The following is a 27,229-nucleotide window of genomic DNA, read 5'->3' on the forward strand; positions in this document are numbered from 1 at the left end:
GCAAACACCGCAAAATCAAAAGCAGCCGCAAACAAAGAAATCTTTTCCTTTTACGCGGATTTCTGCTATTTTCTTCAGGCATCTCCAGAGCAACGCGGCTTCGGTGCAGCGGGGCGGCACCGTCGGTGCCAGCGACGCCCCGATACCTGCCTGCCTCACCCCCACGCAGCATCCCCCCCCCAGCACCCACGGGGCCGCGGAGCAAAGATCTCGGAGCGAGATGAGGAACACACACGAGGAAGTCCTCGCGCTTCCGCGCTGAGCCAGCGGACAGGTCTTACAGCAACCGCCGGCCGGCACTGGGGACCCTGCCTGCCTGCACTCCTGCCTGCAGCCCCGAGCGCTCCGCTCGTACGGCTGCTCCCCGCCTGCCCGGAGGGATCCCCAGCACCTCGAGCAGACACGGATCAAACACCCCGGATCAAACAAGGCTCCCACAAGCTCCTGCATCCCACCCGAGTTCGCTTCACCTCTGAAACGAGAAGGTTTCTGGTTTGCAGCACCGGAGACGCTGCACAGACTGAGTAGCAAGGGAACGATGTTCAGTTCCGGGGTGGGTGGGGGGGAAAAGCAGAAAGCCCTTCTCCGTCTCCAGGAGGGATTGCCTGCTTTTGCGTGCGACCCAAAGGAACGGGAGCACGTCGGTACGGGCACAGGTTCCCCCTGAACAGTCTTAGGAGCGCCAGGCAGACGGCTGGTGGAGCATGGACCACATCAAGCCCGTAATCTCCGTCTCCTGGGAAGCTCGGAGAAACCCGCTGTTCTCTCGGCTTTTTGAGAAACACGAAGAACAACATTTTTCAGTGATGCTGTATCTACCTCTGGTCTTACACAGGTGGTGTACAGAACTCACGGCTTGATGGCTGCTGCCGGTGAGTGCCCCGGTGCTGCTCCCCAAAGGCTTTCCCGCAGCCCAAGGCGATGGGCAGAGGCAGCGGGTCGGGACAGACGTGGGACTGAGCCGGGGGACCGAGCGCTGACACGGAGCGGGCACAGTTCAGGAGGCGGCTGCCGTCCCGACGGTCCCACCGGCCACGGCGCACCGAGCCCCGGCTCCAGCGGGGCCAGGACGGCACCTGCTCGCCCTTGGCCGAGGAGAGGGACGCTGGCTGCCTACAACGGCCTTCACAGCCGAGGTTCAAGCCGCAATGCTTTAATCGATGGAGAGCTTTATTCCCTAACGCTCTCCAGAGCCGCTGCTCCCGGTACTGCCTGCGACCACAGAAGGCTTAGTCTGCCTTTGGTGTGAAAGAGAAGAAAAACTTAAAGGTGCGCTTCCCCACGCGAGTTTCTGAGCCATGGGGCTTCGACGGCCTGAGACCCCCACCCCACGCTAAGGGACGGCCTTCCAGTAACTGGGTAACAAACCACCAAACCCGCTGCCGGAGCCAGTAACAAAGCTGAAGGGAGAAGAGGAGGTTCTGCATTACGGGAACGTGCACGGGCACACGTCAAAGACGCGAGCCTCAGCGTGCAGTTTCATCTGGCAAAAGAATATTCAGCTAAAAAGCCGTTCAAAGTTCTGCTTTTGTGGGGTTTCATAGAAGACAAGGAGGAAAGAAGATTTGGGGAAGCTCGGCGGTAAGGCTGGAATAAACACTGAAGTCAGTCTGTGTGCAGCCCAGGACATAAATGACTATTTTGCCTGAGGAGGATCAAGAAAAATGGAGAGTACATTACAGAGAAGGAGTTTTGAGAGTCCTCTGTTCTTTTCACCTTTCAAAACAAAGGCTGAAAGTGAGCGTTAAGGCTGCCTGTAAATAAGGCAGAAGGGTAAAAACCAAGGAGAGGAACCGGTTATTGAAGCTAAAGGTCAATGGTGGTACAAAGACTTAGATAGCCATAACTATATTGGTGTGGGAATAAAAAAAAAAAAAAAAAAGATTTCTAACCCTTGATATTTTAACCCATCAATATTCTGGAACAACCTTCCACTGGGCTTCGAGAAACCCAAGGCTTTTTCAGACGGCGCTTGCTCAGCTGATACGAGAGAAAATGTGGTGCTTGCTGCAGCAGAACAGCCTCCGCCTCCCATGGAGGTCCCACCTGCAACAGCCACAGGTTACCGTCTCCCTTTCTGCTTATCTCAGCGTTAATCTCAATTAAATATATCCTTAATGACGCGTACAAACGGGCAGCGCGTGTGGAAGGGGAAAGCAGTTCCCCCTCTTCTCACCCAGTAAGTAATTCTGCGTCCTGATTAAAACCAGCTTACGGGTGAGTTGTGATGGGGCAGCTAACGAAACGTTCATATGTATTTCAAACTTCTACTTTCAAAACACAAACAGATTTACTAAATGCAAAATTGTGTTTATGGCTTCAGGAAAAGATTCAAAGAATTGTCTTTTGTTTTTTTAAACAGTGAATGTGAAAGCAATTTTTTGGTAGTGTGTTTCTGGTAACCTTGGTCAAGGGACATTATAAGCAGCAAGAAACAGGACGAGCTTCAGGTAGTCGGTGGTCTGTGCCAGCCAAGCAGCTCTCTTGGTGGAAACGAAGCAGCAATTAGCAGGGAAAGCGAAAGGGCCCCAGGAGGAGAGCAGGAGGGAGGGCGGCTGGCCACGGGCTCTCCCTCTGCGTCACAGCGGGGCCCTCATCCTCACCGGTACTCCCCTGGGAGCGTCCCAGTTCGTGCTCCATTTAAACATACCGAGGCAATTCAAATATTTTCATAAACATTTGGGAAGGCTTTTGTAAAAAAATCAATTAAAAACGTGAGCTTTTTTCCAATTTCAAAACTTTTTCAGCTACACAATCCTGAAGCTATTTCACGTCTTCTGAGAGGCCTGAAATCACAACCCTGAGAATTAACTTAAAAGATCAGATTTGGAATAAGAAACCTGTATCCAATAGATGGCGTTGCCCCCTAATAATCATATGCATGGCACTCACCAAATTTCTCTCTCATGAATAATAATAAAATCTGCAAAGGACGCTGCCCTAATTATCCTGAAAGTCCCTTCAGTCATCCCCATCTCCGCTTTCCATGATCTATGTGGAATCTTATTGAGAAAATACGAAAACGGGTGTTGCGAACATTCACCAACGCACCAACTTAACCGAGCGAATCGCTCAGACAGTTTACTGGTAGAAACGCGGCGTTAGGCGCAGGAGCCCAAGAGAACAGACCGCCAGCTGAGAGGGAGCAGAGCTTTGGAGAAAAGGCTGGCAGACGCCAGCTGCGCCCGGCCCCTTCAACAGCTGGTGGGCACTGCACAGCATCCGTTCGAAAGGGACTGCAGGGAAGAGGCAAGAGGAGAAAACGAAGGTATTTTAGCATGCCTGCCGAACCACGGGTGCGTCACGCCAGAGGGATGATTCTGGTGGAAGATTTAGCCCTAGGCATACACGCAGCTGTAAGCACGCTTTGCTGTCCTGCCTACCAGCACCTCTGGGCTTCTGCAGAACTGCTGCGGACCACCACATCGTGTAAGGTGTGGTACGGACCCACCCGGAGCTCACGTGGCGAAGCCAGACGTGCCACAGTTACCCCGGGTACTAACGAACTCCTCCGCTCACCTCGGAGCCAGCTCAGCAGCAGGAATCAGAGAAGGATAAAAGTGCAAGGATGACAGCACGGGGTAAACGCTGCTGCCAAACGGAAGGACGGCTTTCCTCGCCACTCTCCTTGTGCTCTGAAAACAGATGCAAGGAAGTGCACAGCTCTGCTCTCCACCTCTCCAACGGCATCAGGAATCAGTTATTAGTTTGAGATGCCAAGACGTCTGGACTTTGCATGCTCTGTTTTCAGGGCGACGATGCACACTGACGGGGACCGTGGTCTGCGTGTCCCGGCGGCCAGCGGAGATGCTGAGCTGCTCCGTCACGCCGGCTGCCGAGTAGATGGGGAAAAAGCCACGCCACGCCACATCACGCGCAGGCTCCTCGCCTAGACAATCAAGGGAATGTGTTTGGAAAGAGGGATACGCACAGCTCTGCAGCACGGTGGTCGTCTCGGCCAGGGCTGCAGAACAGCAAAAATGCTCAGTGACATCGGATACAGCGATAGGCAGCAGTTCTTGTGGACCCATTTTGTAGCTGAATTAATAAATCATGATCCAAGTGACTTAAGCGAAAACAAGATAGAGCAGCCCACGTTTGCTATTTGCTTGCATTATATAGCTATTTATAAAATGAACCTGGCCATCTTAGCTTCCATAGGTCTGCGAAACAAAAAATACCGGAACATACAATGTTGTCAGCAACTAGATTTGGAAAACAAACCCCAGAATTTCAGAACAGACACTGAACCAGCCGCGTACACCTGAGCACGTGGTTCTGCCAGGAAAGTGCTGAGTGACACCGCAGATCTAGCAGGAAGAAATCTGTGCTACCTTCTCTATGATGCACATTTTGTAAGGACTAAAGATAACAGCTTTCAGAAACAACAACAAAAATATATTTACAGACACACACAAAAGAATAAGGCAGATTCAAAATACAGATATTTTATCCAGGCTTTACATAAAGACTATTGAAATTCAATGAGAAGTATTAGCTGATCACATCGTACAAGGAATAATAAAGAACGTGACTAATGAACTTTTCGGAAAAGATAAGGCAAATACTTTGTCATTTCAACATTTTTAATTCCAAGCACTCATTTCAACCTTATCCTTAAGTATATCCTCTTCTAGGTCACTGGTAACTGGTGAGAAAATATGTATCTTATCGAACATCAGAAAAGCGTAAATACCTCAAACATAAGTATCACGGCGTTTTGTAGAGAGGAGTTTTAGAAAAAAACCAAACAACCCTCAGTGGATTTTCTCTGTGACTTCTATAGTAGGTAAGTATACTGCTGTAAACCTTAACTTTTAAAAATCAGCTTTCTGTTTGTTTGAGAGCAGGGGTAGCACCTGATTTTAGGCTTGCATTATTAACCCATCTGTGGCACCCATTCAGTTCCAGTGAATGAAGACAGTAGGGCTCTATATACTTTGAGTCCTTCATTAAACTATTGATCCCCTCAGCATTATCCATAATGTTCCAGCAGCTCAGCACGTCAACTGATGCAGAGCTGGCTGCTCTTTCCTTTCAATAACTTCCACACTTTATGGGGAGGAAGTCACAATGATTTATTTACCTGACATTTCCCAGTCCGGATGTCGTAGAGGGCCACTGAACCATGGCGAGCTCCCACTGCTATTCTGTGACTCCGCTCGTAATAGCTGACCATGTAGAACCTGAATTGAACATTATAACAAGTAACAGGTGAGATCTGACCTGCCTGCATGATGTTAAAATTAATTTGCAATGCCATGGGGTAATTAACATTAGTGCTAGAACAGAGATTTGATTTAAAAATCCATCAGCTGCCAGTTTTCATACTTGGCATTCAGCAAACAAAGCCAACTGATGTTTGATACGTTACCGCGGAATCAGAGCAGATTTATTTATTTCTATTACACAGTGTTGAACACTTCCATTGAGTTTGGGAATAATCTATGCGATAATCACCGGGTCCCTGAATACCCCCATGCATATCTGTTTACAGTGGAACACCACAATAATGCTGGGCGTCAAATGGTTAAACAAGACAATCTCAACACCCTGAACGATTTCAAAGCACTTTTCCTTAAAAATCAAACGAGAAAGATTGAGAGAAAGCATAGGGGAAAATATGCAAACTCATAAATTGTTGTTTGGCATTGGGGCAGGAGGAAAAAAAATCAAACATTCTCTAATCCAATAACATCCTTCAGGTGAAAAGCACCAAGAAGCAAGCAATAGTCCTTAGCATTCAGGCATCAACTTGAATTCAAACAATTGCAAAATTCTTGAAACACGAGAGAGTCAAAATCCTTATTTCAAATTCAAATCTTTGGGAACAACATTGTGCCTTTCTTCTAAAAGGAAGAGCAGAGCTGTGAAAACTGCCAACTGCACGTCCAATTACATTTTAATTTTACAGTTAGGCTTTACTGTAACACCAGCCACCAGAGATTTCTAGAATCAGTCTATAAAAATATGTTGTTGACCACATTTGTGGCTTCAAAGAACAAATCTTACAATGATGTATCTCTGGGTTCTTCAGGATTCCTAGAGTGCCATAGCAACTGCTCTCGTACAGGTACGAGACACTTGTTTCTGCAGTGCAGGACGGCAGTCAGGAAGAAAACCAGCATGAAACATGAAAGTGTTAGAAATAAAAAAAAGAGACGCGCTAGTTGTTGTGCAGGAGAAAGGGCAAGACTAGGTAGCTCAGATGCACTTTTGCATCCCTGTCCACCCACCCGTCTCCGAGGACATCTGCCGTGCCCACCATCCCTGCCCGCTCGCCGCTTCCAGCTTCGCTCTGGGACTCTCCGGGAACCTCCCACGTACCAGCGCCCTCCGAGGCGCTGCCCCCCGCCGTGCCGTGCCGCGGCCCCCAGCACCCACAGCCGGCTGCCTCGGGCCAGGCTCGCCCCCGGCACGGGAGGTGCTGCAGCAGCGGGACACAGACGGCTTCAAGCACGACCAAAAGGAAGGTGCCGACCGCGACAGACCCGACAGCTCCGCTGGCAATCCCCACTCCAGAGGGCAAGGCAAGGACAAAACCGACTTTGGCTACGACAATTATTTCCCTTTCTAACTCTTACTCTACCTGGCACGGCCAAGCAATACGGCAAAGACCTTCAGGACAGCCCACCAGCCATCAGACGTGCCGTCCCGCACAGCCACGTGCTGCGGGCGGCGCAGAGCCCTCCCTTCCCAAAGCGTACGGCAGCTCCTTACGCTCCCTTTTCCTGAGACACGGAAATATTTCCAGGCCACGCAGCACCTCTGCGACTCGCTTCTGCCGCCAGCATCTGCCTCATCGATCTGCTTTTCATATTCCTTTGGTCAGCGGCGGCCACACAACTTATTTATTATTGAGTAATAATAATAATAATAGTTTCTCATTTATTATTAAGATGACGAAAAGGAGCGCTTAGGAAAAATTAAAAGCTGTTGGTAAACAGCTAGGGAGCAGGAGAGGCAGGAGCCGGTCCTGAGAAAAAAGAAAAGGGATAATGCTGCGGGCAAACAGGGACGGCAGGGCGTAAAGCCCGCCGCACATGGTGAATAAGGCACGGACTGCAATGACAGAGCCTTCACATTTGTCACCGTTTCACGGCAAACTGCACGCACCTGCACAATTACAGTGGTGCCCCAGGTGAACGGGGAGGGGGCTATTTTTAAGGCTGTTTTATATAACCAGAAAACTCAGGATTTATATAGAAATTTATAAAAAAACCATACACTCCTTGATCATTGCAAGTAAAATGGACTACAACAGAAAGTTTCTATATAAAATGGTTTATATCCCCATTAATCCTATTGCACTACTGAATGGGCACAGTCCACTTGTCTCCTCCAATAGATTTAGAAAGAGAACATCACATACTATTATATGTAAGCAAACAGCATTTCTCTCCTTACTGCATTTAAATGCCCATTTAGACAGAGCGCTGAGTCAGTATTTTTCTTTGAAAAGAAAAATCCATCAGACTACATAACAACAGAGGCTTTGGGGAAAAATGCTTCAAGGAAATAGAAAATTAAACTCAAAATAATCTAAAAAAAATTTACTCCTTAAACTGACATTCAGTCGTCAGCTCTTTAGCCTCATTCTTTATCTCTCACTTAGCATTGCTAAAGCCAGACATAGATTTAAATATTTTAATCCTTTGCACCCCTTTCTAAACCTCCGCGTGGTTCGGTTCAATAGAGAACGACGTGCCAGCGTACATGCAGCCTACGCTACGAATCCGTTTTTGCAGGCTGGTGCATCCACATCCATAGCTGGCATCTCAATGCAGACCCTGCTCCGAGCGCCGCCCCGTTACTGCTCTGTGGAGCAGCCGCGGTCGGCCAGCAGCCCGCTCCTTCTTCCAGCCTTCGGAGGAGCTCTGCCGGAACCGACAGCACTGCGCTGCCGTTGCTGGTTCCGATAATCCTCCCCGTTAAAGGCAGAGCCGCCACCCGCGCACAGCCTTCCGCCTACCTTTTCCAAAGGGAAACTGGAACGGAAGACGGCCCAGCCTCCCCCTGTGATCTCCTCACCCTCACCACGCTCTTCCAGGCGTACACACAGGTCCTGCGCAATCCAGGTGAGCGTCCGGACAACGCGGGGGCGACACGCTGCAAAAGCCGCGTGAAAGCTGGCATCGTGCTCAGGCTAGCCCCCCGGACGCCACGCTGCAGGGTGGGAACTCAGCGTCAGCAAGCTGGGTCAAGGACCCGTTAGGAAAACGAACTTTCTCCTTCCACCCAACACTTGCCAGCACCCTTGCCAGTTGGGAACGGGGCTGCATTGAGGCTGATACCGGAGAAGCCAGCAGCAGCAACGCTGTGCTTCAGTGACGGCCCACCAACTCGTCAAACCTGAACACAGCCACATAAAACCCTTCCTAGTTTAAACTTAATCTATCCTCCCGCGTGAGACTACGCTGTTACCCAAACCGCTTTAACTCGGCGGCCGTGAGCTGACCAAGCAGAGTCCATCAGGGAGCGCTCAGCTGTAATGCAACTGCCGAGTCGGGAACATGCTCAGGTCAAACGGAATTTTGCAGCCTTCATTATTATCCCTCACAATTTTAAAGAAATTCAGAAATATTTCCTGTTTGTTGCATTGCACCCCAACACTTATTTTATTTTGAGAAGAAGTGGGTTTGAACTGAGCATGCCAAAAGGTATCACGATCCTCTATAAAGAGTCACACTTACGGGAAAACCAAACAGACACCATCATCATCTGCCGTAAGGTATGCTGTCCAAAATACCCACACCGATGGATTTACCTCGTCACCGCCCATCAGGATTGAGTCACGCTCACAGCAATTAGCAGCACGACCGCTACATTTGTACAACAGTAAGAGCAGCTGAAAACCCGAGAGGAAGGATAAGCAGGTCCGTTAACGCAGCACACGGCTGCTCCCAGCCCGGGGTTCAACGTTCTGCTGGAACAGAAACGGGGCTTCCGAGAGACCGCAGAGGCACCACGCATTTCCCCTTAGAGCCACGAGTAAGGAACTTCTGCAACGCCCTCCCAGGACGAAGAGCTCACGCGCCGAGCGCTGAGACACCCGAACGATTTTGCCACCGCAGGCATGCACACAATGCAGTACAGCAGGAAGAGCGCTGGGATGTTGGGAGAATTAACAATAGGATTGTATCAAAGTGCTTCCACTTGGAATCCCTCCAGAGATTCAACCATTTGCTAAAATCTGATGAAAATTTCCATTGGGCTGAATGATCACATCGGTGGGGTGCTGTATCATTTTTACGCTGGCTATAACTATGTAGAGTAGGAAATATTACTAGTAATTTAACAACATTTTAAGATAACGTATCACTATAAAAATACAACAGGAGCGGAGAGATTTTTGCACTAATTCCCACTTACTCTTGCATTTACATTTTAAGGTAAGCCTTTTAAAGTATCAGGAAGAAGGAAGATTACCTCTATCAGTATCCTACCTGTCAACAGGATAATTGTTCTTTTCTTGAAACTCTTCAATATTTTAATAGCTTCTTAAATTAAAATGTAATGGTCGGCAGATGATTATTATAATTTATTGGTTATACCAGTTTAATAGTATAACTGGGATATTTATCATAGTCTAAAGATCCTGTAAGTGTTCCCGTTTTATAAATCACATTTTACTATTTGAAAGCACCATTTTAAGGGTGAAGTAGAACTACCCCAAGACAAAGACGACTGCTGGTGCTGAGCTCCCGCTGAAGGTCAGTGGGAGCCGGCGACCAAACTGCTGCTCGTGCCTCTCGGTGCCCTCCGAGCCACCGACAACGCGAGCACGACAGCCGCCGCGCTTCTTTCCCTAGGATTTTGTGGGAATTCATACTTGTCATTTTACCGAGCTGCCTGTCACCACAGGTGGAGAATTTTAAACGCTGCCTGAGACATTTCCCCACGCTGCAGCGTGCGGGGCAGCTCTAAGCACCCAGCGCTGCTCTCCTTGCTTTGTGAGTTTAATTTCAATTGAATCTCCTGCGTCCAGCATGAGCATCCCAAAAAGGTTTCTAAAGCTGGGGCAGAGGGCAGCTTCCTACCATGAGGAGGAAGGAGCTACAACAATTTTGGAGCCTAACCCGCTCCCTTGGAGGATGCCTGGCAGACAGTCACAGGGCAAGGAAAGCAAGGCTCTATTCCAGGAAGGCATTTGGTACTTTCTATTTCTTACCTTCTCCGTTTCCCTGACCTTTCCTACGGGATGGACTGCCATGCTCCCGTCTGAACAGCCCAGGAGGACCAGGAACGAGCTCCTCCGATAACTATGCCCTACTCAGCTTACGGCTGAGCTAAAAACACTCTTCACATTTGCTGTTTCCAGGGGCAAGCGCCATGTAAAAGACTCTTTCATTCTTAAGAAATACATCCTGCTGGTGACCCAACGATTTTCTTCACAGTATTTTTGGAGGAAGAGCTCACCTGCAGATGGCTGGAAAGCATTCCTGAAGACCCTTTTTCTTAACTAAAGATCCTTCGAGGCAATACATGATGATGTCCATAACCTTGGAAACAAAAAGTTAAAATCATTTGACATACGGTCTTTTACGTTTCAGAACAAAAGTTCTAACAGGCAACAATAGAGAATTTCTGTGCCTGACTGCATCTTTGATATCTAACCTTAAAATACAATTGGGATAAACCAAACAAGAACTGTCTTGCATAGGATAAGAGTTTACAACAGCAAGGGTTCTGACATTCAGAGCACCCATAAACAGTTATAAATCAACAAACTACTGGTAAACATAAGCTACTGGAGCTCTGGCTTGAAAAAGGCTTCTGGGTATCAGTATCAAAGTTACCAACCTGTTACAACATCCGTACCATTCTGCAACAATACTCATCAGCACCCACAAATGCAACAGATAAGAACGTCCGTGTGATCCCCCAGCGCGTGCAAGTATCAGTGCTACGAGCACACCGTACCTCCAGAAAATTCTCTCGCTTGGGTTTTTTCCCCAACAATGCAATTTAAATGCAATTTAAATGCAATTTAAGCTTTTAAAATGCAGAAAATGAGCTAGGTGGTATAAACCAAATCTTCTTCACACACAAAAAAGGTTCATGGTCCACGCAGAAAGCAATTCTACGATTCGACTGCAGGCCAACACATTATTCACTGTGGCATCAAACCCACCAGCAGACATGACCGAACAGCCTTACCTCCACAAGAAGATCCACGACGTCGGTAGGCATCTTCTCAATAAGTATCTCGATGACCCTCAAGATCTCTCCTTTAGCCCGAGCAAGAGTGGTGGTGTGAATATTCTGCTGAGACTGGGTGTTGGCTGCGAGGGCGGTGTGTCTGTGCACCTGAAAGAGCAGGGTTACACGTGGGAACTCGGACTCTAAATATTCTCCAGCGGTTACACGCGTGTGTTACGTTAAGCGAGTCTGTGCTGCGCAGAACGCTTTGCTTTACTTCGAGACCTAGGGATCCTTTCTCCCTCCCCCGTGACTCAGTAGAGCCACTGATGGTTATCTTTGATGTAGTTGTTAAAGCAGTTAGACCCTTGTTTAAGCAATTCTTGATCTCATAGAACTAAACGTCAAGATAAGCAAACGCCCGCATCTTGATTCCGTGATTTCCACGTACTCACACACCCTTCTTCAGGCATCAGATGGCCGCTTGCTTCGCCGGCCAGCCGCGGAGCGCCGCCCATCCTATTGCGTTAGCCCAGCCAAAGCTGGCGGCTCTACCTGGGCTGGCTCGGACGCCTCTGACAGACCCTGCCCAGCCTGCACTGACCTCCCCACCCTCCAAACCCCGCGGGTAAGTCACCACTCCGTTTTAATCCGTGCTTAACGGGGTCGGGACTGCACTGCCGAGAGAGAGCAGGATTTTACACGTTGCTAGTGGAAGTTTAGAACGCCGGGATTAACACGAGGAGTTCAGGCAGACACAGCTCATCGGACTCAGTTAAGCACCACTCCTGTCCTAAGGCTCGGGTGCTTTGGAAAGCCCGTTTCGCAGGCATACAAATACCACACTTGCTGTTTCCCTTCCTGGGGAGCAAGGCGGGGCATTCGATTCTCTATTCCTGTGCCGTAAGCCTGGAGCCTCAAATCTCGGAGGAAAAGCTGCTGCGGCCGAGCCAGCAGCCCGGCCCCGGCCCGGCTCACCTCCTTGGCGATGGTGGTGATGAAGGCAGGTGGTCTGGCGGTGGCGATGAGGGAGAGCGCGTGCCTCGCCGAGCGGGCAGAGTCGGCGGCCGGGCTCAGGGGCAGCCCCATTGTGATGCTAAACGGGCACCAGACAAAGAGGGGAGAAAGAAAAGGAGCATTAGAAATATAGAGTGAAAAGATTAGAAACAGCTTATAATGTCAGTTCAAGGTCAACGGGAGCACTCCAACAGTTCGAGTATAATGGACTTCCAACAATGAGCAGTGATTAGGAGTCAGGGTGTTCTATCATCAAATACAAAATCGAATAATTAACCATGAAGATTGAAAACAGTATGTGCATCTGTCCAAAGTGTTAAAAAGGCCTTGTTAACAAATTATCTGTATGTGCTGAATACATATCACCCAGCCGAGGACAGGGCAAACGAAGAATGTCTTCCCAAGAATTTACGGTTTATTCTGTTACAACGTTTTAAACCCAGGCTGAAAAACGCCTTGTTCAGAGTAATTCTTAATTCAGCTAAGCGCTGGTTATAGGAAAGTAAACCAAGAAGCTTCTTGAAGAACTAAACCCACCAAATCTATTATTTGGTTTAATTGTCTTTACTGCGTGACTCAGTTGCAGCAGCCTGATGAGATGACAGCCAGCCCCATACCCTCTGCGTTCTAATTACTGAAATTATTCAAATGCTCTTTAGAATTTCTAACACCGAGGTTTTCACTGCAATTCTTTGAATAACGGTAAGGGATTAACTGCCATCTAAATTCCCCATATGCAATGCTTTGATTTGCTACGACAAGATAAATGGGAGAAACAATAAGGTAATAAGAAGTACTACACGAAGCAAAAATAATCTGATATTTGGTAGTTGAGAGAATATGTACCTGACAAAGACGACACACGGGTTAATTTTTGGCTGAAAGCTTCCTTTCTTAAAATTGCAGCGTTGCGCACGTCGGGGCAGAGCCCAGTTTCGCCAGGCTGGCTGTAGGTTACCCGGGAACTCCACCAACCCTTCCCGCGCTCCCACCCACTTCAGCGCCGGCGTCCAGGCGCCGCAGCACCCAGGTCTCCCTGGGGGGGCCTTTCACCAGGGAAAACCGCAGCGGCGCGGGGAAGAAAATCTGGGGAAAGGGCTACGGGGAACACAGGGATGAGCTTGCTTCCATACGGAATTGGGCTTTTACAGAAGGGGAGGAACACCTGGGAACCAGGGGTGTTGGGATTAACCTGAAACGTCCGACCCATCCCACAAAGGAAACTTTCTCTGACATGACTACTGCAGCAAGGAAAGACAGACCACAAACCAGTTTGCCGGCTCTAAAATATTTTAAATTTTTCCTATAACAAATAGTCGGAGCAATCCTGCTGCTGTCACCACACTGACCACTCCCGCCAAGCAGTAGCTCTAGAAGTTTGGGGGTTTTTTTTTCCCCCTTTTTAAATAAAGAAAAGACAAACCAAAACAGCACTAACCGGCCAACACAGAGACATCCTGTTTTAAAGCGTTTCCCACACCTTAGCTGGTTATATTGCAAGCCTCTGCGAATGCTAAGCGTTCATAAAAGTGAAGGTTTTCCTCAAAGTGGCTATGTCATCCAAGTGCACGTTAACAATACGGGATAGTTTTACTGCATGAAAAAAGGTAATATCTGCAGCTTTCTCTACTTTCAACGTGATTTCAGACGGTTTAATGCTTTGACAGATGTACGTGAGATAAAAATACACTCAATAACATGAGTACTAGTCCGGTGAAAGAATCTTATCTGGAATCTGCAGTTTCAGAAGAACCGGTGCATTTCTGGGTCCGGTATGGCCCCTTACCGCCCGAGCACCGGAGAGCTGCCAGCGGCTCTGCGCCACCCGCAACGGAACCGGGCGTCTCCCACGCCGCAGCCTGCGCCTGGGGATTACTCCTTTAAGGCAGGGCTGCCGCTTCCAGCCCTCCCACGGCATTCCTTCGACGCTCTTCGAACGGCCGGACGGGAGCACGCCGCTCCAAACCCCCAGCCTGCCCACGCTAGGTCAGGCGCTGCTGGCCAGAGGTCCAGCCGCGACCACTTCGCTCAGCAAACCCGGGAGGCAAAGGGCCGAAAGATCTCTCCTCTTCCTCCTGCGAGCCCCCGAGTTAGCCCTTCCTTACACCTTAGAGGAGGCTCAGAGAGCTGCCAGCAACCTCCACGGCAGGCAAGCCGCCGAAAATAAAAGCAGAGTCATGGAGAAGAGTATAACCACGCCACACTTCCATCCCTTTAGCATCTCGTACGCTTCCAAATTTGTAAAAGCGGGTTTATCGGGGTCAACAAAATTCATTCTGCTCTGGAAACAGAGAGTCGGACACAACCTGCTCTCAAAAGAAAGGAGGGAAAGGAGAAACTGAAACAGCCCGAAGACGTGGAAATCGCTATGCACGTCTTGCACTCCAGGCACGCGGAACCCCCCAGACACACGGCGACAGCATTTCCATCGTGCGTTGCCACGAAGCCCACGGAGTTCAAACCCACGGGACTCAAAAGGGCAAGAAAAAGCATCCGTTCGCTTGTTCAAACTCCAAAAATATTTGGGCTAATCTGTCCATTCCCCTCGTGACATCAACGTTGGAGAGCCGCCAACCCAGAACAATTCCTTGTCTCCAGCAGAAGGTATCCCGATGTTTCTTACGCTAGGCTTTGCCGTGAGAGCGGGAGGAAAACGACGTTGTCAGAGCCAGGACGGTGAGCACAAAAGGTGGGTTTTCTCCCCAACGCCTCAACGAGAGGCCACATAGGAAAACGTAGGAGAAAATAAGCACGACGTGGCCCTTCCTGAGGCGCACTGAAACCCCCTCTCGGGCGCTCTGTGGGGGGTTCCTCCTCCTCCTCCTCCCAGCGCTCTTCCACTGACATGGTTTGGGAAAGAGTCACAGAAGCTTACAAACCCGACCGGCTTATTGCCAGGCCTGCTTACGCTCTCGCAGAGGATTTAGGTAGCATGTGGTAACTGAACAGTTACTTATTTCTTTAATTAAAAGAGAGAGCTGTCTATAGAGGACGACACATTTGCTCTCTTTTTTTTTTTTTAAAGTGTCCTTAAATACAATTCTCTGTGCAACATCTGATTTTTATGTTTTTCAAGCCTACAAAGTAAATACTTTGCAACAAAGAACTTCAGGGTGGTTAACGCATTCTCTGCCAAATGAACTATTTCGCCAGAGCAACAACAAGATGAGGTGCGGATCACCATTTTACAGACCCGAATTCGCAGAAATACAAACCAGAGTTTATCGCCATTTTCTTTCCCACTCCTCACCATCACTGTATGCATTAAAATGACTGAATTTGAAACCCAGTAACGTCTCTGCAACAATAAAGATGTCCCCATTGGTCTTTCACTTGTAAAACCATCTTTGAACGTAACTTTAAAAATCCTGTCGGGACGTTACAGGGAAAAGCGACGGGCCAGGAAGAAGGCGGATCAGCGGGGCTTTCCGGGGACTCATTATCTCCCGAGAGCAATCACCCCCCCTGCGCCTCGGTACTTTTTTCTCTCAAAAGGCTTCGCGTTTCTGCCAGCAGCACTTTTCCTTACAGGGCGCTTGGTAAAGCGTGCATTTTCCTGAAAAGCAACAGGCTTTCTGTCCGTTCCTGTGGCAGTATGCGGGCAGAAATTAACCCCCCCGGGGCCGGGCCAGCTGCTCCGCCGGCCCCTTTCAGCGGAAACCCCCCGAGACGGGACGGGCACACCGCACCGAACCCCCACCAAAACCAAAGCAGATGCAAAGCCAACGTCCAGCGGGAAGCGCTGCCTTTCACACCCAGACTTCTATTCTTGTCTCGAGGAGTTTTAGGACTCCTGGACGTCCAGCCGGAGCCGGCAGCGCGTGCCGTCCCTCTCGTCCTCCTCCTGCCCCTGGCTTCCCACTGCACCGTAAGCAGACGTGGGAGGAATCGGCTCTGTACACAGACAAAATGGATGCAGCTGGTCTGTAATGCATGCCTGCAACACCAGAGACGATGTTCTACCTGCAAACGACAGTAAAACCTTGGATTTATTACTGTAGTTATTTGTGCTCTTGAGTCGTGCCTTTCAGCCCCTTTCTAGAAGGAGCCAGCATCCTGCATCATCAGGGAACGACGCTCTCCCCCTTCCCAATCCTCAGCAACTTCCCCCACGCCGGTATTCCAAACATCTTGAGTGTTTCGGGAACCAGTATACTATTTGAATATTGTTTTCAGTGAAACACATTATTTTCATAGATAACTTGTTTCTATCTTTAGCACAAGTTAGCACTACTTCAGATTAATGCTTATGTACTTCCCTATCTACAAAAAATAAGATTCATTTAAAAAGCTGATTCTTAAAAGACGTGGAAAAGAACGAGGTACCTGGGCAGAGCTGTAGGTCGTACCTAGGAAAAAGGTAGAGGGAAAAGTTTTGATGGTGATGAAGAGGAACGTAGCAATCGGAACTCTACATTTCTTGATTCCATAAAGCAAGGCCAGATGAAAACTTCCTGGGACTAAGAACGTGAAGTCTCACCTAAAAGGGAACGGTCTCGATTATCTCTCTTTGCTAACGGACTCAAAGACGGCTGCCAAGCACCGTCCCCACCGGCGGCACGGAGATGCCGGAGGGACCCGCCGAAGGGCGCAGGGATGGGGCCAGCTCGCCTTTCGGGGGGCAGCTGTTCTGCATGACGGGCGCTCAGCCCCCTTCCTCTCCTCTGGCTGGAGGCTTTGCCTGGATGCTCTGAGGTCAGCGGGAGGGAGAAGAGGGAAGGTGGGTACAGCCCACCCTAGTTAACGGAAACCTCTACAGCAACGCGCCTCAAGCCCCCTCGCGTTGATGCAGGCAGCCTTGGCTGAACGAACGGGAGGAACCAAACTCCCCCCCGCGACATAAAGCCAGCGAGGGTGGTGGTGGTGGTCCTCCTCCTCCTCCTCGTCCTCCAGGAGAGGCTGCAGGTGCCGACGGGCCACTGCCCTTCATGTCACACAGCTGTGGGTCCTCCAGGCTGAGCTCCAGCCGCCCGGAATCGACGGTCTGAACCAGAACGGACACCACCCCTGCGACTTCCAGGTTTAAATCATTTCTGTCGTGGCAGCCCGCCCTAACTTGCCACATCACCTGTAGGACCGAGTACCCAGCCCGCATTTCTGCTTGAAAACCCTCAGTTTCAGCAATTGTTTGGGCTATGGTCTAAAAACGTTCCACCGTACTCGATAACCAGGGATGTCCCTATTACATCCTACGGCTCTGTAAGAATGTAAAAGTATAGTCCAGTCTTCCACCAAACACAACTAATACTAACGAGATTTAGCCTAATTATTGTAGTACACACACACGCATAAAAACATACAGATCGATTAGAATGCAATTTGCTAATTTTGGTATATTGTATCATAATCTGTACCAAACCGTAGCTTGTAATTCAAAGAGCAAAAATAACAGACAGCAACAATCCCTATCGTCATCCAGGCCAAGAAATCAAAGCCTAATAAACGCTAGAAAAATGCTCTTAATCCTCACAACTGAGCAGCTGCATTCGGCATGGCAGACTAGCACAGTGCAATCTTTGGGGACTAGCGTGAACTGGGGGAGCGGAGGAGTTATAAATACCAGAGTTTTGGATAACAGCTCAGATATTTATTTAATTCAGAAGGGAAAAAAGAAAAACATCGCTATTTTTTTTTTTTGTCAATAAACGTGAAGTGATTTTTTTTTTTTTTTTTAAAAGCAGAAGCTTGACATAAAAGCTCTTTCATAAAACGTTCTTAACGTCAGGGAGAGAAGCCAGGCAGCTGTGCGCTGTTATTGTGTACACGGTAAATCAGGCACAAAAAGGGGCAGCTCAGCAGGGCACCGGGAGGGTAAGATGCACACTTAACCCCCTGCACACATTGTTGCTCCATTTCTTTCCATCTTCGTCCGTCTGCAGTCGGTACTGTATCTGTCAGGAATGTAACAGGCCATTTTCAATCTAAATCTTGTTATGGATTAATAAGCAAACACTTTCTCGCTTATTATGCAATTTATCATGATGAAAATTGCATTGGGCTCCTCAAGGCTACATGCTGATACATTCATTTATTCAGTGCTCTGCGGATAGAGCGCCATACTAATCTTTATGACAGCTAAGGATGGAATCGCAAGCTGAAAATGACTTTCTGAAGAACCACGTTTGCTTGGCTTCTCTAGGTCTGACAGGGCCGAGGAGATTCTCTGGGAGCGCAAAACCTTTTGGCTTCTTTTGTCGCGCTACGAGAAATAACCGGAGTTCAGACAAACAACGAATGCTCACCCGGTTCGTACGCGCTTCTCCAGAAACGCCCCCGACACGGGGCAAGCACGCGCTCTTTAAATCTTGAGGAAATTCAAGCCGCTATATGGAATTGGCCATACCTGCCTCGGAAACCCTAACCGCTCCACAGATGGACGATAAAACGCAGACACGGCGTTACGGTCAGCTCCTTGCCGCGCGTGTTTATAAACAAACACGCGCGACCGCGTTTGTACAGTAAAACTCAGTCACGAGAGAGCGGCTTTCAGAACTGTAAGATCTGAAGCTGCGTTCTAAGGTTAAACGCTGCGGGCGCGTAAAGTCCTCACGGCGTTAAATCGCATCGCTACGGGCAAAAGAAATTCTTGACAAAAACAGAAACTGAAAATACAAACGCATAGCTTAAACACTTAGCAATAATGCTTATCATTAAGGGTTTTGTAATCGTAAGGATATTCTACGGTTTCACGTGTCGCAACACAAAAGAGCGGCGTTTCCTGTTATTTAGCAGCCCTAGAATAAAGCAGAAAGCTGGCTAATCGATAGAGGATATTTTTTAACATCTAGAGCACTATCGCTACGGCAGCGCTGCAACCAGGAGCATCGGTAAGGTAAGCAAACCCCTCCTCGCGCTGAGCGCGGCGTTTCCCACGCAGACGGACGCCCACCCCCGAAGGGCTGCCGCACCGCACGAGCGGCTCGCCAGCACTGCGGACGTTCCCTCCTCCTCCTCCTCCGGCGTACAGCTCGCCCCGCGCGCTTCGGCGTACGCCCAGACGGCCCGACGTTAGCGATGCCATCGAGCGCGGTGCTACCTGCCGAAAAACCAACCTCTGCGTTTCACAGAGAGAAATACAGTAGAATTAATTCCTAAATAAGCAATTTTGGTGACCTCAGCAATTTCAGACACTAGATTATTTTTTTTTCTTCTCCCAAGCAAAAACCTTGCAAAAAAAAATATCAAACGTCTTCCTTTAGGAATGAAACTGTTTCCCCATTAACGAACGGTTCGTTAATTGCCGAATGGTTTCCAAGTTAACACTTAAGGACCACCGCTAATTAAAATATTACGTAGAAAGCACTACATCAATGAAAAATTAAGCATGAAATACGTTAAAAAAGCCTCGGGACTGCTGAGGCAGCGCTTGGGGTGCCAGACTCGGAGCGCTACGCGCGCCGTCGGGACGGGCGAGCCCTGCCGAAGGAACGGGCACCGCCGCGATTCCCAGGGCTGCAGGGCTCGGATCCACCGCACGGCAACGCGGCCGTCGGCACAGACGCAGAGCTGCGAATGCACTGAACAGCAGAAACCCGCTTAACAACAAAAACGGGCTGAGGCTTTATTAGAAAAATAAACATCAATGATTTCTATATTTTACGGGATGAAAATGATTATTCAATTTAAATATTTTTAGTAACAGTGGGTTTCCAAGTGGATGTCTGCAGCACTTTAACACTAGAGCATTAATTCGTACTGACAACCAACTAACTATGAAATTCGTATTTGCTCAAGGCAATCAATCCTCCACCTGGAGCAGGAGCTGCACGTTTTGTACGTCTCCTATGCACAAGCCACGTACCTCCGAATGAAAATTTTGTCTCAGTGGCACTAATGTTTACCCACTTACATTTTTCAAGGTTTTCCATTAAAAGCAGGAAGCTTGAACTAGCTTTCAAAGCCAATTACGTAAAGCATAGTATCGTTGTTTCGCTTCATATAAACAGCCTACTGTGGCTGTTTCTTATTGTGGCTTTTTTTCTGTATTTATACACAGAAATCAGAGCCTCTCCTTACACACGTTTAATTGGCTCGCTTTTTTTTTTAATAAAAACTAAATACAGAAAAAATTGTTCCGATAGAGATTTAGCATAAATTTCAGAGGAGATGATCAATTTTTCAACAAACAACAATAAAAATAAGGACTATAGTGCAAAACCCTTTCCTGTGCAAATAGTCCTGCTGTCGTTAATCAGATTAATGGTGTGAGTAAAGACCGTTCACGTGAGAATCGGGGCCCCAGTTGCAATTTATTACATTTAGGCCTCAGATCATAAAATTTGTGGATACTCAACAAAAACGCTCCTCACGTCCTGTGGAGTTGCACACATCAAATAAATCCCCAACGCTACTAGCCAAGAATCCCATTACCTTAACACAAAATGCATTTAAAAAAGGCAAGACACTACCTTCATTACACAAGTCATCTTAATGACTTCACTTATGCATTTAGCCACAATTATTTGATTTAGCCATAATTATTTGATGGTGTGATTGATAGTACACGGCGCTATCAAGCGTAACGATGCGTATACGTACCTGTGTATATGTAATGAGAACCTGTACAATTACAGTAAATTTTAAGAAATAGAACAAATATGCACTTAGAGTTCCATGCACCCCAAGAATTATATTTTTGCTGTGCATTTTATGTCAAAGTGTCAGACTTCCTTACGAAACTTGCCCCCCCTCCAATTACAAATACCTAATTGAAAGAAGATTTTATTTTAAGGAGGTTACAACGGAGGTACAAGATAGCATTCCATATAAATCTTGATTTAGGACGTTTTAATAAGTTGTTCTCTGACCCTAGAGACAGGCTGTGGTCTATTGAGTTTATGATTTCTTAGCACTCCTTAGATCTACAAGTTACCTTGACGCTATTAATAGCGATGATGCTATCGATAAAATAACCACCTCTTCCAAAACACACTTCCCAAAACAATTGACATCCTGATGGGATGGCTTGTCAAACCATGGAATAAAAATCCATGTATTGAGACACACCAGTGGAAAATACCTTCTGAAATACTATTTTTACAGTTAGGGAAGTGTAAAAAAATACAATGTAAAAGACAGACAGACAGACATATTGTAGATATAAAAACGTTTAACTAGCTTCTTTTCTCACCATTACTAGCACCACGAGCGGAAGAGCAATGCTGTGTCACCCCGGGCAATGCCCGCCGAGTCTTTGGCCGCTGCAGTTTAGACGGGGTGAGTCCCGGTGCCGAGGGAAGCCAGCGCCGCGGTGCCGCCGCGCACGAGTGACCGGATCTCTCCTTTCCGAGAGCGCCCGCCAGAGCCACCCGGGACGGCAAAGCGGGCCAGACCACAGCAGGCTTGACAGGGCGAGTTAGGCGGTACCGGTTCAAACGCAGGACTTGAAACAAGGAGTTATTCCTTGTCCCACCTGCGCGCCAAGTACCACGGCCGTCGGGATTTGAGCCGACCGCTGCAAAACCTACGCCCGTGGGTCAGAAACGACACGGGGGTTTCTAAGCGAATAAACGAGATACCTACTTAGCAAGCTGTTTCTCCGCGTCGGCGCAGAGCTCCAGAAGGCCCATCAGCACGGCGGAGACGTCCATGTAGGGCTCCCAGACGGTAAAGCCGCGGCCGATGAGGTCGATGGCGGTTCTGCGGATGGTGCTGTGCGCGGGCAGCTTGGGGCTGGGCGGCTGCAGCAGCAGAAACGTCAGCGCCTTGCCTGCCGTGCGGAGCGGGAGAGAACGGGACAGTGAAAAGAGAGCCGCGGAATGGGTTCACCTTGCTGTTTCCGAACACTTGCTGTTGAGAACCGCGTAGTACGGAAACGTGTTCGTAAGTCACCGTATTGTGGCTTTATCTCACCAAGAGAGCGCAGCAGCTCACAACTGCAGGCTCTTCCTACAGTCAGCGAGGAATAGAAAAGCACGGTTAATTAACCGCAGGGTACGCGACGCCCAGAGGCTCCCTCCCTGCGCCACGCGCTTCCTACAGGAGCCAGGATGGCGACCGCGGCAGCCCTCCAACGCGACGCTAACGGCGCTCGGAAGGGCAGGGGATGCTGGTGCGGGCTGCCTGGGACGAACGCCAGCCACGCTGCCCCACGGCGCCCAGCTCCGCCAGCAGCAGGGGCGGGGGGCTGCGCTGGTGCGCACAAGCTGGCACGGATTAGAAGTTTGTGCCCCATCAGCAACGCTGCAACCCCGCCAGTCCCTGCTTGCGGGAATTTTAAAGCATTCTCGATGGCAATTGAGACGAAAGCCTTGGTGATAACCCACAAAGAACCTTGGCCTGTCACCGAGATGCTCGGCAGCACCAGCTCCCACACGTGGGCGATTTGGGAACCAGATACCCAACTTCACAGCGAGGATTTTTCTTCCTTGCAAAATATATTTCCTACTGACACCTCCTCAATGTCAGATGCGTGGGGATTAGTGATGCTTTATTTGGGAATGAAATTACTTGTAAAGGCTCCTTATCACTCTGTCTCAGGATGCACGACGGGATATTGTTCGTGACCCCTTGTGCTCCCAGGTCTCAGCACTTCCAGAGCCGTGCCTGGGTCTTCCGCTAAGGAAACACTCAACAGCACGTCAGCCTGTAAATAACAACACTCCCCTATGGACCCGAGCAGAAAGCTCTCCGACGCGGAGCCCCCAAGTACTCTACGTTGGGAAGAATCACCTGAGAGCGCACAAGGAGATGTATAATTTTCACCGCTCCAATGTCGCGCCTCAGTAAACGAGCATCAGACATATATAAAAAAGGCAATTAAAACTGAGAATTAGCTATCAAACAGGAAATGTACTTTTTTTTTTATAGACCCATGGCCAGTCTCGTCTCAGGCAAACCTTACACATGAAGCATATCCTAAAGATTTTGGTTTAGTTATTGTTATTACTATTATTTAGGCAGCGCTCTCAGGTTTTGTCGCAGGGCTGTGTTTTTTAGGAGCCGTGCCGTTTCCCCATGCCAGCGACGCCGAGCACTGGTGGATCAACAGGCAGGAAGCGCCCCGTACTCTGCTGCACCGGGGGTGGCTCCGGACCCCCCCCCCCACCCCAGAGAGTCACGCTTGCTTTTTGACCTGTAACTCTGTGTTTTTAAAGAATAACCATCAGCAGGAAACGCTGGACACGTCTCCACCTTTCAAGGACTCAGTGTTTGGTGGTTAAGGTCAGGTGGAGACGTAAGTTCAAGCATTTATCTCTCGCGGGTGAAGAAACTGAGTTTTGAGTCATTTCTGGTACGAGTGTCGTGGCCGTTCAGACGTTCACGTTAGGGAGAGACTCTGCCATCAGCACAGTTCCCTCAGGCCACCTCCTGAAAACAAACACAAGCCGGCAAGGAGCGGCCAAGACAAAGGGACGCCCCAAAGCAGAGCGCTGGATGCCCAAACGCAGGGGCCGGGGCTGGGCTCTGCCCCGGGAGGTGCCACCGTGCCAGTGCCCACGCAGCATCGCCTCCCTTCCCGAGGGCCACACGCCTGCCTCGCCTGCTCTACTGCGATTAGCGCGCAGCACCGGCGTCCATCTCGTTAACTCGCTTCCCCTCCTCCCCACAACGCCCTCCTGTTCTTTGAGAGAGAAACAGAGGGTAAGGGGGGTGTGGGAGCAACGCTGTCCCAAACCACTCCAACATACCTGAATTCTGATCCAGGAACTGCATATTGAGGAAACATGAGTAATAATTTCATTTAATAGACTATTTTTTTCTAAAAATAATTACATACATATAAATGCGAAGGAGGGCTAAAACAAGCAATGCTCCCAGATAATTTATCATTATCGCTACATAATTATTTGTTACCTCTTAATAATGTTCGTTTAGCTTGCTGTTGTGATAAAGCTGTGCTATTGATTTTAACAGGTTTTTCTTTAGTTTTCAGACCTGTCTGCTATGGGTTGCTCGTTTGGTTTATTAAATAAGCCACCTGTCACTTCTAGCACTCGGAAAAGCCAACGGCAGACACGCTGTTCTAGACCATCCACACTAACCCCTTACAGGTGCCTAACAAAACCCCAGAAACTTTCTTCTTGAAGCGCACAGCAGGCCATGAAACTCTAATTTGTGTGAATTTTATGTCCCAAATATACGCACCTTATTAAAAACCGTGACTACTCAAACATTACTGCAATGAAATACGCCTAAGTTTTTCATCGGAATCCTCCTGGCGTTGCTGCTGCTGACACCTGCCTTGTGAAAACCGAGCTGAGGAAAAAGATGAACTAAAGAGAAGTCATTCTGCTGCCCGTTTCTCAGCCTGGACATCTTTGTTTAAGCTTTGACTTGGCTTAAATGAACGAATTAATATTGACAAAAACATCAACTAAGCTAATGAGTTGTTAGTTAAGGCAATAAACATGTCACATTAGAGTCAGCGCAGTAAAGAGGTAATTAGCCCTGGAAAAGCTCTGCCGATTGGGGCTGCGGAGATCCTTCGCTCTTAACCTTTGAGTCCGGTATGTGGAGCAGGACCGGGAGCAGCCACGCTAACGCGGGTCCCCGGGACTCGCAGCCTCGTCCGCAGGGCCCGGGGCAGGTCCCCGCTCACGCCTGGCGCTTCCACGGCGTCTTTCAGTGAACCCACACGCCCGCGCTGCCAGCGAACAGCAGAATAACCCGTTAGAGGCGTTTTAGAAGAAGTGCGGGCTACGTGGCGACGCGACAGAGAAGATCCTACCGAGCCAGCACGCAGCTCGCGGCCGCGCTCGGCGTGCCGCTCCCGCTTTTGGAACGGCTCGTCTCCTCAGCGCACGCTGACGTTACTACAGGCAGGGAGTGCTGCCTTGCCTGCTGGAAATCTAAGTAACGTCACGCTCTTCACGCGGGCACTAAAAATTCTGCCCTAGTACAAACGAAGTTTTGATGATTTACATACGACATACCTTTTGTTAGAAAAGGTCATTAAGAGACAAACCGACAAAAGGTCCTTTCATCAAAAATTAGGGCGCGACTCACTAGACAGAATTACTTCAAGCAGTAACCTAACAGAAACGTAGCTCAGGAAATGACACGTTCCTATATAAATTGGCATTAACGTGACACGTTCCTATATAAATTGGCATTAACATCGAAGGCTGTTGCAGGCGTTTGACGCCGCATCGGTACGCACACGCCACAAGCGCAGAGAAGTAAAGCCAGCAGCGACGCAGAGCGCGGCAGGCAGCGGCGCCGTGCCCGGACAGAACCCATCGCCTCGTCGGGACAAGGCAGCGACGACAGCTATGGGGGTGCAGAACGGGAGCGGGCTGTCGCGGGCAGCAGAGGAGGAGAACGCTTTGGCCTGTGCGAACCGACGTGCAGGAGGCAGACAGCAAACGTGCCGCTCCTCTGAAACCGCTCCTACGCACCCCTGCGACGGCAGCCAGCCAGCCCCAGAAGGCGAGCCCGGCAAACAGCAGCGCGGTTAACCCTCGCCCGCTTCTCCGTCTGCGGGCTGCAGCGCTACAACGCGGGTTTGAGCCTTTGATCCCCATGGCGTTTTTATTACGGAAAATGCGACGTGAATCCTAAAGCCGATCGGGTATTTTCAATGCATGTAGCCCCTTGCATTTCTAAAATGTCTTTCCCTGCTGAATCTCAAGAGCTTTATCCACAGACATCAGTCAGCATTGTTATCCCCATTTCGCCGATAGATTGAAAAAAATTAAATAATTTGCTCAGGAAAATCAATAGCACAGGCACGAACGAGACACTGATAACTCTGATTCCCATTCTCATAATTTGCTGCGAGATCAAGTTCCAACTAAATAAAAATGATGGACTCCAAGGATATGATTTAACTTGCTTTGCATCTTTTTCTGATTTTATGTAAAAAAAAAAAAAAAAAAAAAAGTAGTGAAGAATCATGGCTCTAATTTTTTCGATCAGCTCTCTCCCCCCATGTCTGTGGGCATAGTGTTTTTCTACAAGAAATTAAACCAAATTGCCACCCTTTCTGGGTGATTTTTCCCCTGATTTGACAAATACCTGTGTGAAATGCCAAGAGAAAGACAGAAATAGAAATTTGGATAGCTGCGTCAAAAATCCATATCCCTTAACCCCTTCCTACTTCTAGTGCGGTGAATTTTTATTACATATCTTCTCTCACCTTTCAGACCGGTATAAAACCACAGGACATTTTCAAGCCTACATTAAAAAATTAGTCATATTATTTGAAGAATTTTTTCTGAAGATGTAATGATGAAAAGATTTTTTTTTTTCAATCAGACTCAATATCAAATTTCCTAATTTTTACAGAACTCATTTTCAGCAGTATTTTTGGCCTTTAATAAAATTCTGACACTTTTCAGCTGACCTAGGAGAGCTTTCCTTTTTGCTGGCGACCTCTTCAAGTCGTTGCAGTAGCAGGTGCAACGCCTGCAGCTTCTAAAGGCAATTTCAGGATTGACAAGAATAACCAGGTTGGTGCTCCTTTTCCAAAAGTACGGTCTGACAGTGTATCGCGGAGCTCAGCGGTCATCGCCTGGGACAGTAAGGCGACTGCGATTTATTCAAAGTAAACCCCAATTTAGAATTACATTGGAGTTGCTCCCGCCCGGAAGGAGAAGAGCAAAGAGGCTGACAAGGAAGAACGCGGATCGCTGCCCGCCGTGCCCCGCGGTACCCGCCGAGGGGATGCCCGGGCGGGAGAGGCAGAGACCTTGCTGAAGCAAGCCTGGATCGCCGTGCAGCCGTCACCCGCTGCAGATCGGACAGGAGAGCGGCCAGATCGCCGTCCACGAGGACGGCGGGTCGCGTTGCGCCGTTTCATTCCCTGGGCAACGACTCAAGCTCCATCCTGAACGTTCCTGATGCAGCAGGATTTTGCGGGGCCGGCGGCCGAGAGCACTGGGACGTTCGCTGTGCAGGCAATCGAGAGCCCCCTGCTCCCCCAGGCACCGCAAAGGGAGAGGAACGCGTCCCGCTCGAGGGGCTCACCGCTCCGCCCGCGGCCGCTGCGCTTCTGGCTTTGCTCTCCTGCGGGCTGAGGGACGGCCCCGTCTCTCACGGACGCTCGAGAAGTAAGACAGTTCTGAAAAACACCCAGAGAAAGGGAGTCCTGCCCTACTTCGCTAGGAGCTTTAACCGCTGCTTGAGG

At 49.0% G+C, this 27,229-nt stretch overlaps 1 protein-coding gene across 7 annotated transcripts in view; it reads right to left on the reverse strand.

Moving 5' to 3' along the window:
* Positions 1-27,229, reverse strand: part of WDR7 (WD repeat domain 7) — a 136,216-nt gene that overhangs the window by 22,871 nt on the left and 86,116 nt on the right. For all 7 annotated transcript variants that reach the window (XM_054810998.1, XM_054811001.1, XM_054811000.1 and 4 more), the window contains 5 exons: positions 21,682-21,868; positions 12,121-12,238; positions 11,161-11,310; positions 10,420-10,502; positions 5,087-5,186 (listed from right to left, as the gene is read on the reverse strand). In XM_054810998.1, coding sequence (XP_054666973.1) covers positions 5,087-5,186; positions 10,420-10,502; positions 11,161-11,310; positions 12,121-12,238; positions 21,682-21,868 — 638 coding nt within the window. The remainder of the gene's footprint in view (positions 1-5,086; positions 5,187-10,419; positions 10,503-11,160; positions 11,311-12,120; positions 12,239-21,681; positions 21,869-27,229) is intronic.

Source organism: Grus americana, chromosome Z (genome assembly GCF_028858705.1).
Source record: "Grus americana isolate bGruAme1 chromosome Z, bGruAme1.mat, whole genome shotgun sequence".
Classification (NCBI taxonomy): Eukaryota; Metazoa; Chordata; class Aves; order Gruiformes; family Gruidae; genus Grus; species Grus americana.